This window comes from Sinocyclocheilus anshuiensis, unplaced genomic scaffold (genome assembly GCF_001515605.1).
Source record: "Sinocyclocheilus anshuiensis isolate Anshui unplaced genomic scaffold, SAMN03320099.WGS_v1.1 scaffold50, whole genome shotgun sequence".
Classification (NCBI taxonomy): Eukaryota; Metazoa; Chordata; class Actinopteri; order Cypriniformes; family Cyprinidae; genus Sinocyclocheilus; species Sinocyclocheilus anshuiensis.
The window spans coordinates 2652399-2664199 of NW_015542382.1; the positions used below are offsets into that span (position 1 = coordinate 2652399).

Here is an 11801-nt window from a genome sequence, read left to right on the forward strand (position 1 = left end):
CAACCCAAATATTCAGATGTGTCCAGCGCATTTTATGGAGGACTGTTTCCTGATCCTGGTAGAGTAGACTACAATGTTTGAACACAAAGCTGTTCTGACTCACAGACTGAAAGTACGTTTTTGATATTTAAAGAATTTGCCACTGACGATTCAAACGCGAGTTTTGAGCAGTGTAGATTAGCACTTGTTGTTTGTCATTTCTCCAAAAATCCTGATCGGAGCACCCCTAATTCATAGGGTTTAATTTCAAGAACGATTTTTGCAAATTTAGAACGATTCGATTCGAGACAATTCACAATTTAAATTCGATGTGATTCGATTAATGATTCGATTCTGCATTCTTTAAGTGCATTCACAGGATTATTTAAATGCTTCCCTTAAATTCTTTATATGTTTAGTCAGGGGGCAAATTACTTACACAGCTGCCTTTATAGAGTCAAAGAGTGAGGGCAAAAAAATTAGTTTTATCCATTGTTAGATGTTAGCTTAATGATGCTATGGCATGACGTATGTGTAGAAATTTTCCCTAGTAAAAAAGTAATATATTTTAAAGGGGTCATATGATGCGATTTCAATTTTTCCTTTCTCTTTGGAGCGTTACAAGCTCTTGTTCTAACTCCGCTCTCACTCTCATCCGTAAAACGGCTCCTTTCTCAATTATATCGCTCATCACGGAGAAACGCCCTCTAGTGGAGAACACCAGTCACTATATATTTTTTTCAAATTAAAAGTCCTATTAACCACCCTAATTTCAAGGGGGTTACATACAGTATGTGGAAAATGTGTTTTTTAACCTTAAACCGCATAAACACGTCATTACACCAAATACACAAAATAATGTTCTTTTTAGCAACATCATATGACCCCTTTAAATACATTAATTTCAAACAAAGTATAGTTAAAATCTATTAATATATTTACTGACACATTGCTCGAGACTTACTGATATAAAAATTCGAATTAAACTTTATTTGGAGTACTACTTGTGCACAATGCACATTTCTTAATATAAAGCCTAAAAGGTGTTTTAATGTCACAATTAATGAGGATTGTATGATCTTTAAATAATAAAGGTCTTTAAATGCAAGATATTAAAGTGTCCCTGAAGTATACTCGCAATAGTTCCACTTTAACACAATCAAATATACTTTAGTATGTCTTTAGTTGGACTTCAGCACTACTTCCACACAATTAAAGTGCATTAAACACAAAATTAGATGACGTTAACTATATCAGATTAGGCCTCCGCTCACTCTAGGCTGCCGGCCGCCGCTCACTCTAGCTGCCGGCTTCTGCTCACTCTAGGCCTCCGGCCTCCGCTCACTCTAGCCCGCCGTGTGTGACGCTGTGTTTCGTTGTGAAAGCGAAACTACTTTGTTTGGCCTTCCAAAGGAGGACACGACTAGAAATCAGTGGTTAAGTTGTATTTACAACACTCACAACACCAGAACAGTTAAACCCAAATATTAAGATGCGTGCAGCGCATTTTATGAAGGACTGTTTCCTGATCCTGGTAGAGCAGACTACAATGCCGGCTGTTCTGACTCAAAGACTGCAAGTACATTTTTTATATTTAAAGAGTTTTTATATTTTATATATTTAAAGCGAGTTTTTTGCGCAGTGTAGAGTAGGGCTTGTTTTTTGTCATTTCTCCGATCACAAATGCAGACATGATTTTTCCAATTTAGCAGACTTTAAGTATACCAGTTTAGTATACCTACCCCTGGTTTCACAGACAAAGCTTAAGGCTATAGTCCCAGACTAAAAATATCTTGCTCTTACATATCTTACAATATGTCATTGCCACTGTTCTGTCTCAAGATGCACACCTGAAACATTTTTTTTTTCTAAGGCATTTTTATAAAAGCTGCTTAAATATCTTAATTTAACTAAGGCCTAGTCCTGGCTTAGGCTAAGCCCCATCTGTGAAACTGGGCCTAAAAGTTCAATTGCAGGGTATATTTTGTAGTATACTTAGAATGAAAGTATGTAAGCAAAGATTTTTTTTATTTTTTTTTAAAGGCTTTAAAAGTATTACTTTGTGTTAACTATTGTGTAGCATACTGTCAATGTAGGGTAACATGTCACACCTTTGCATGATGTGAGCTTTATCTTATTTTCATAAAATAAAATGCAACAGTATTTAACTTTTCCTTTCTATCGGCGAATGCTGAATTCTGAAAGAAAACGCGCCCGATGTCTGTTTGCTTTAATGACGAACGCATATTTTATGCATATGATTGACAGATCAACCTTGCGCTCTTATTTCAGTGCTGTGGTTATTTTAACAGTTTCCTTCGTACATTCAGTTTAACGACATTAAGTTAAAAGTCATTTATCATTCAATGGAACTGTGCGTATGCTTTTAGACACTTACACTGTCTTTGCTCCATCCAATTGCGCACAGGTAATGTCAATGGTATGACTGAGAGCCACTGAAAAACTACAGAAGAGTAAAACTACTTTACTAAGTAAAGCTACTTTACTCTAGCAGTACTGGCCATGAGTACTAAGGAGAGATCACACATTGGCTGGTTAAAAAATGTGTCTGAGAGAGCTACGAACAGAGCGCGAGCGCAATCCTGTGACGGGCGGTAAAGAGTGGAGTGTGTGTAGGAGAGATGTGAGGCACGAACAACACTGTTCAAGGTCTCCATTAATTCGTGCTTGTAGTCATTTTAATGTGTATATTTTAAAGCATTGAATCGCTATAGAAATCACGATTCATTCGATTCTTAGCGTTTTAAATCGATTACTGGACGAAATCAACGATTCACGATTCAAAAATCCATGTTTCAAGATCGATGCATATGCATCGTCAGGGTTTGTAATCGATGCATCGATAATTTCTTTCCAAAATTAATAGGGAGAAGGGACATTTACTGTATTACAACAATGCACAATAATTTGTTTAAATACGTTGTTTATATTTTATGATTTAAATGGTTAAAAGAAATGGTTTTATTACATGTTCATACATTTAAAAATATTGCATTGCAGAATTACCTTTGGAAATAACAAATTACAAAAACTTAATGTCCATCCATTACATTGAGACACTAGAGGAGAAGTGTTGTATATATTTTTTTTTTATATGCCATGAAAATTTCACAGTGCACAAAAAAAAAAAAAAAAAGTTTTTTTTTTTTTTATTTTTTTTTTTTTGGAAGAAGTGTGACATTCACAAATTTACTGCTATATCTGCATGGACGCTTTGACGTCAGTCACATTGATTTTTACATCAGATGAATTTAACTAAAGCTCCACAAATACATCATTAGCTTTTTCTTTAAAATGTTATTAAAAGTCTTTTAGTGAAGGTTATTCAGCATTAACGTTAGCAACCTTTGTTGTTTGGGTGCATATATGAGCATGTGCCTGTCAGCTTGTTTTTAATCTGTTGGTCGTTTTTGTATTCTCAGTTCACACTCTGGATAATGAATCACAATGTTTTATTGATCCTGCTGGTTTCGACTTTAGAGACTAGACTAGATTTAATTTTGGTTTAATCGACTCTAAAATTAGAGATTTACACAGATGACTCTGACTCAGAAGGGAGCTCGCCCCATTAATTCTCCTCTAATATTTCTTGCGTCTCTCCTCCTGTATTTAGAACGTTACAATGACATTACAACTGAAGTCTGCCAATTAAAATGTAATACATCGATTAGGTTGACCGGTAAAGCATGTGAATTAAGTTCAGTAATAAGTTAAACCCAATCAAGCTGTTGTAATTAAATGTGCATTAAGACAGTAAGCAGATTCTTTCATTTGGAAACTGTTTTTTTTTTACTCGCTCACCCGACAATGAAGATCAGCATCGCCCATTTATGGTTTCAGCTAGTTTTATATACATGATATCTTTATATTGTACTGACCCAGCTTGGCCTGAATTGAGTTCTGGAATTGAAACTTGTGCTTTTGTATGTGGGTCAGGAGCGCGATGGAATGAGGGCCATATTAGAGTCATATGACAGCGAGCTGGCCACAAGTGAATACTCTCCTCAGCTCATGCTCCGGGTCAAGGAGGCAGAGGACATGCTGCAGAAAGTCCAGACACACAATACAGAGATGGAGGTGAGAACTACATTACCCATAATGCACAACAAATAATTCGTTTAAATGTACCTTTCAAAAAACTGTTCAGACCACTGATTCAGTGATTTGTTTGATTTGATTTGAGTGATTTTTTATTTATTTTTTTCATTTCATTTTTTTCAATAACCTATTTATTTATTTTAAGGATATAATAGGCCTTTAGGTGTGATTTTATTTAGTTCAGCAATTTGTGTAGATGATTCTCATGGCATAAATTTAGGCAACACCACTCTTTACTCATCTCATTAAAAAAAATTTTTGTGTTCCTCGAGCTGTATCATAATGCATTACATTCAAACATGGAACAATAAATCTCAAATTATTCGGTTATTAAATGCCTTTTTTAATCATACATATTTCTGTAGCTCATTTGATTATGTTGCTTCTGGCCTGGTGTTTGTATTTCTGTGAATGACAGAATAGTTTCTCTAATGGGTGATAATTCACTTTTTAAGCTTTAATGATAATTGCATTCCTTCACACTAAGAATGCAAATGTCTTTAGTTTTTTTATTGTTTCCTGTCTGGGTTTGACTTATAAATAATTGAATTAATCGCATATGTTAATGCATTGACTTTGGATTGCATTGACTCTGCATTGATATTGGGAGGGATAAATATAAATCCTCTGTCCATTTAGTGCAAAACAATGTGGAAAACATGCCTTGATTTGCTTATTACAGTAAACCTTTTAAATGTAAGGTGCTTGGCCACGATGGACAAAATGATGATAAGTATTGTTAAATATATTTTAGCTATATCGCCTACTCTATTGGCTAATATATAGTTTTTTTCCTTGGATACATCAGCAAAAAGATGTATCTTTTTAGTCTTATAACAAGCAGTATGTTATAAGACTAACATTTATTAGGTGTTAATATTGGCTATATGGTTGATTTCAACTTATAAAATGTGTGGTTCAATTAAATTCAAGTTATACTATGTTATAAAAAACAGTGTGCTGGTGTTATAAAAATTCTGGAAGTTGCATCCGGATAACTTCCTTGACATTGATGGCACTCATGACTTTGTAATCGAGGACTTTATGGTTTAGTATCTAGGCTCTTGTTTTTATGAGAATAATCTGTTTCACTCTGATAGACTCAACTGTCTAAAGCCCAGGAGGAGGCAGGCAGCTTCAAATTACAAGCTCAGATGGTAAGTCACATTCATCACCATGGGAACTTCCTTTTGGCATTTATACGATTGTCAGCTACCGTTCTGATCATAAATAATTGATTAAAATTTGTGCTATAATGCATGCAAGAAATGGAAAACCACATAAGGCAGAAGTCAAGATATTAGACAGAAATACAGAAATAACATTGCCTCTAGGCTGCAGGTGTTTCATTTGCTGGGATTTACAGTAAATTACTGTTTTTGGCATACAGTGCCAATCATTTTGACTTTTATTACTTTTTTTAATCACTTGCTCAGGTGACTACTGAACTTGAGGCACTGAAAGAGCAGCAGGTATCTAATGCAGAGAAAAACACCTTAGCAACAGCGGAGGAAGTCAGCTCTCTCAGGTAACAGAGATATGTGAGAAATGAAATATCATACTTGCGTCATACATGTCTGATCTGATCATTATGGAAGCCTGTTTCTGAGTAAAATTAATAAATAAAATAAAAGTAATGAAGTCACATTGGTGATTTATTCATTGCGTGATTTTGTGGTTGAGGCTTCCATAGATAACCAACAGTCGCTACCACTCATGTCGCTGAAAATAGCAAGCTCTTATTGAAATGTTCATGTCACTTTAAGTCGCTGGTGTTTAGACTGATAGAAACTGAAGTCTGTGTTTTTTTTTTCATGGCCTGTTGCATTGCCTAATTACTATGGAAATGTGATTATACTACATTAGCTTTTGTGGCCTTGCTTGAAAAGTGAGCTTTCATTCAGTGCCTACTTTCTCCTTTTTCCTCTTTCTTTTTGATCCTGTAATTATTCTCTATAGAATTTAATTTAATCACTCCTGGAACCATTTCACTAAGCTGTTTGCACCTTATTTGAATATTTGTTGTACTGTATACAAGTCTAAGACCCCACATGGTAATCTTCAAAACCAAAACTAAACCAACCTGAATGCTTACCAAATTACTTTCTGAGAAATTATACAGAATATTCAAGAGTAAGAGTTCAAAAAGGTCTTACTAAATATCCAAGACCACTAGTGAAAATCCTTCTATTTTACTTTTCTTTTTTTAATTACAAGTTATTTTACAGGCATATCAATTTGAGTTAAAATGTGAAAATTGATATTGAATATTAACTAATTTCTGAATTTCATAGTATTTGATATGTCCTTTTGCTCATGATTTGTCACATTTATTTGATTACAACAATGGAATGCTCTTAAATTTTAAGTATTTAATTTAACACCATCTAAGTTAACAAGTTTTTAATTAATGACTATTTATGTACTATTAAGTAATTTGATTTTGAATCCCAAATTGTCGGTGTGCTCTCAGAATTTTGAACCCCACTTATTTATAGAATGTTTTACTCTGCGATCAAACTTCAGAAGAACCTGTTGTGTTTACCTTTATTTACCTCTTCATGGTGGAACATTATTATTGTTGTTATGGCCGTGTTCCTCCATGCTTTTCTGAAAAACAGATGTTGAGTATTTTTGAGATTAACATTTTTGACAATGGTTTTCATTATGCTTGGACTAGAAATGACATAGTATATGTATATGTATATGTATAGGTGTATGTGTTTGTTTTTCTCAGGCAGAAGATTGAGGAATTGGAGTCAGAACGTCAGCAGCTGGAAGAGCAAAACAACATTCTGGAGATGAGACTAGAGAGGCATAACCTCCAGGTGATACTTTCATTTTGTGCAAGATTCTAGTATCTAAAACATGTTTACAGTAGAAGTGCAACAATATTAATTAAAACAATATGAAGATTAATAGTAAAAAGAATCCACAATTAACTGGATAAGTGCTCCGTGACCATCTCTCTGTTGAGAAATTCCTATGAAGTGCTCTGTGACCAATTCATAGGAATTTCTGAGAGCCTGTTAAGGATCGTGGGTTGTTGTTTCAGGTGCTTTGACAGTTTGCCTGTGCTGTTTAACCCCCTGGGGTCGACAGTTCCGCCAGCGGAACTTTTTGCAGATTTGAATGATGACAGCGAAAAGAACTAAAATGCTCCTTCATACTTGACCGTACATATAAGAGTAATACAGCATTTAAATCTGTAAAGGGTCTACTTTTATTTGTGTACACTCACAATATCAACAAAACATTGTGCTTTTGCAAAATAAAGAAAATAAACAGGGTGTGCTTTTAGCCGTCTCATTCTCCGCGCATATCTGTTTGAAACGCGTCACTAAAATTAACTGAAACTCAGCGAATATTTGACACACACATGAGAGATATATCTATAGAAAGCTAAATTAGTACTAGTATCAGTGAACATCATAATGTTAATCATGTAGTTTGTGTAAACAGCATGCCTGCTTTTTTATTTTAGATGTGAGAATAACAGTGTAAAAGAACCTGTTGCAAAGAGAGCCAAAGCAAAGCAGCCCACTTGGTCATGGAAACCAGAGACTGACGTTGACATGTTCCACAGGCTCTGAGATTCCTGCCTGCACAAGAACCTGGACCACAGCTAAGACCATGTGATGCACACACTCCCATGAGTTATTTTATGTGATAGTTATATGTATTCTAAATAAACTACAAACAAAAAATATATAAATTTCTTTTTTCCTCACATTCTTTCTTGTAGTAATTCCCTCTCAGTCACACACCTGACTGAAAGGCTCATTATGCAGCTCATTATGCAGGCCTTTGTCTTCTCAGGTGTGAATCACAGCATTATTCATGATCATTCACGCCTACTCGCATATACCTTTTCTACACAAAAAGTGTCTTAGAAAATTTAAATCAATATATTGTTTTCTGTGAATGAGTAAGATGATTTTCACATAATTTTGAAGCAAAAACTCTAGACTTCAAGATCAGTTCTCAAAAGTATTGTGAACAAATGTTCTGTATGTGTTTTATGGCCTTATTTCAGTGACTTTAAAATTGTAGTTTTTCACTAAGCACGCATAAACGTTGTTTTCTCAAAAATCACGTACATACATGCTGCTTGCATATTATTGTAGCCCAGTTTGTGCTGATTACAGTGTTATTAAACTTTAGACATTCAAATGTTTGTAAGCAACTGAAAAAAGCACAAATGTCAGGGCATGTCAAAACTTTTCCAGGCCCCAAAACACCCTCGGACCCCAGAGGGTTAACAGCTTCATTGCTTATAAAAGGATTATTTGCTGGAGTCCATAACCCTGTACGCAGACGGTCATTGAGCTCATGCTGAACTGTTACATGAACCAGTAAACTTGTAACCGCTTCAGCGATTACTGTATTTTGGGATACGAGTATTCTCTTATTGTCGTGCTGTTTTGTTACTCATGCTGTTAAAGGTATAGTTCTCTCAAAAATGAAAGTGTCATGATTTACTCATGTTGCTCCAAACCCGTGTTGTTCCAAATTTCTTTGTTCTGTTGAACACAAAATAATATTTTGAATAGTGTTGGTAACCAAACAGCTGCTGGTAGCCATCGACTTCCATAGTATGGGGAAAAAAAATCCTATGGAAGTCTGTGGATACCGTCAACTGTTTGATTACCATCCTTCTTTTGTGTTCAATAGAAGAAAGAAATGTTGTTTGGAGCATCATGAGGGTGAGTAAATGATGACAAGATTTTCATTTTTGGGTGAACTAGCTCTTTAAAGGGGTCATATGATGCTGCTAAAAAGAACAGTATTTTGACGTTTTACGTTTTAGGTGGCTGACTCTTAACTTTTATAAATAATATTTCTTTGGATTTGAGACTTTAGTCTTTGCAACTTTACAGATCTTCTTTATGCACCAAGAGCTTGTAACACTCCAAAGAGAGGAAAAATTGAAATCGCATCATATGACCCCTTTAAGCAGGCCAGTGTAAAGTTCACTGTCATGGTTTAATGAAGTAATTAAGCAACACAACTGTGGTTCCCAGTTTTGTCCATCACAAATAATATTGATCACAGTATTGGGAAATAATCCACAATTCTGATTTATCATAATCATGGGGCTCTAGTTTCTGTTAAACTGTGATAGAGGGTATTTTAACGTTGGAAAGAATTGCACATTTCACCTTTAAGCTTGGCTAATGGCCTCAGTGGTGGTTGATGATAGCCTGATGGTTAATAATCTGACCTGCATGATACAGACTGAAGAATATGCTATGATTTACCTCATAATTAGGCATGCTTTTAGCTAGCAAAAAGTACATACTAGCAAGTCAGCTATTGTAAGTTTTTAACTTTTTTTATTGTAACGTTTTCTATGTGGAGTGATACAAGACTTGAACGTCAGCATGAGATCAATTTCTCTGGCTTAGTGGTCATTCTTCATAAATATTTGACATTTGATTGACCAATCAGATTAAAGTATTCCAGGGACTTGAGTAATAAATAAATGACTTGGGTTTATATTACCATCAAAGCTGATCCATTTTTACATGTAGGTGAGGTAATTTTGGTATTCTTTTTGTCATTCTTGAAATAAAAACAGTATGGAGTTTAAATTGAATATGATTTCTTCACAAAACTATGCTTTTTTTCAAACTCCCTCTGTTCCTTAAACCAACATGGGTTTATTGCTGGTCTTCTTGTTAACTGGCAAATTATCCTTGGTATAAGGCATTTTGGGACGCAGTACTGAAAATGAATGTGCAATATTAGGCTCAGTTTGAGACTAGATTTGTTTTTATGAATGCACAGCCACACTTGTGTTGCATCGGCACTTGAGACCATATTGTGTGTTGCCTGCAAATCTCCACACCTACAAGTCCTCTTCAAATCACTTTCTATAATTTTCCTTTAGTCAGTTACCACCAAGTCTTGTTATTCCCTTTCCTTCCATCAGCTTGGTGTTTCCACTTAAAGGTGGAAGGAAAAAAAAGTATAATTATCCTGATAAATGTAGACTTGAGGTAAATCCTGGTCCTTGTTGTTCAACAAGGAGCTTTGATGGCTCTTCACATATGAGATTTTACCCAGTGGTGGCACATGTACTGTAGAAAATTACTCTGGGCATGCTGGGGAATGCCAGTTTTTAATATGCTTTTAAAGATATTAGTTTAATAATAGCACCGTGGTGTTTTTATTTATTTCTGTTAGTCAATAAATAATGTAGAGGCACTTAGAGGAAACTCAGACTATAAGTCCTAGTGTTTAAATTTTTATGTTGTTTAGGTATGTGGTTGTGTATTGGTATTCTATATTTATATTCTAGGGGTGGGGATAAAATCTGTAAAAAATCTTGCAATATAAAATAACTTCCTGTCCTGTGTTGCAATAGAACACTGTAACTATTCTTTGAATTTAAATTGAATGCATTTTTTGGATAATCCAGTAAATTAAATTCATCACATCTGATTAATTTTTTTATTTGAAACTTGATGAAAACCTATCATAAGACAAGATGCATCATTTGTATTATTCATACAACTGAATAAGCCTGAAATCAGTGCCAAAATGACTTCATATATGCAATATGTGAACAAAATATCAAAAATTATAGGCCTATACAACATAGTTTAGGTTTTCTCATGTTGGCAAATACCTGAAATTCCTGCACTACTGTCCCACTTTAAAGGTGTTGGTTTGGGCTGTTATAGGTAACATTTAACCATTATAGTGAGTGACGTAATGTGAAAATGTGAGGCCACGTCACTTTTCTGTCATTTTTGTGGCGCTGCTATATTTATCAGTGGCCTCCCATCCATTTATCCTTCCTTTTCACTTCCTGACTCAATGATGCGATCAGTGGGCTGAAATGCAGTCAGACATGCTCCATTAGACCTCAACACTGGTGCCAGCCCAAAACAAACTGAAAAGTCTGGAATTCAAGAGCTGCGTCACTCATTTCGTCATGCTCTCTCAATCACTCAGTCTTCTTAATGTGCTTAGACTTTGGCTCTAATATTTATAGGCCTCTTCTATCCATTATCTATGACGCTTCAAGTGTCACAGTAAAAATAAGCGACTTCAGACAGTTAATAATACCCACCCACTCAACACTTGTCAGTTTGAAGAGGGTTTGTTTTTTGCCCAAGGACTAACCTTTAATGGTTTTCATGTTTTTTTCTTATTGTTGAAGATGATTAATTCATGATTCAAGCTGTATTACATTCATCTTGAAGGTTACAGAGATGTATGTGTAGACTTCATAGCTGCACTATTGGGGTTGTCAAAATACCAGCATTTCAGTTGTCGATACCAGTAGTAATTACATTTTGCAGTCCTTGATTGCAAGAGCAATTTTAAAATGTATTAGTTAAACATAATTTTTTTTTTACTAAATTAAGGTTTAATTAAAATGCTTTCAAAAAATATTTGACTTTGTGCAAGAGTATAGATCAGGGTTCCTCAATAGGTGGCCTGCGCTAATTTCAAATAATGTGGCATGAAAATTCAAACGCAGCATCAGAAAGCTACATTAACTTGCATCGTGACAATACAAATAAAATACAAAATAAAAAACGTTCCTAAAATAGAATCCCATGCTGCTTATTGTCACGTGTCGCTGTCGCGGGTGGTTAGGACAAAAACTACAAGGAAAAGATACTTTTTATCGCGTCGTGTCTGGTTGGGACACACGGTGTTAACAGTTTGATCCCCCCCAAAAAAAT

At 35.0% G+C, this 11801-nt stretch overlaps 1 protein-coding gene across 1 annotated transcript in view; it reads left to right on the forward strand.

The window, feature by feature from the left end:
• The window catches only part of LOC107692643 (mitotic spindle assembly checkpoint protein MAD1-like), a 38280-nt gene that overhangs the window by 20879 nt on the left and 5600 nt on the right, over window positions 1–11801 (forward strand). Inside the window, exons 3-6 of the mRNA XM_016491803.1 lie at window positions 3937–4077; window positions 5199–5255; window positions 5535–5626; window positions 6836–6926. Of these exons, the coding sequence (XP_016347289.1) occupies window positions 3937–4077; window positions 5199–5255; window positions 5535–5626; window positions 6836–6926 (381 nt within the window). The remainder of the gene's footprint in view (window positions 1–3936; window positions 4078–5198; window positions 5256–5534; window positions 5627–6835; window positions 6927–11801) is intronic.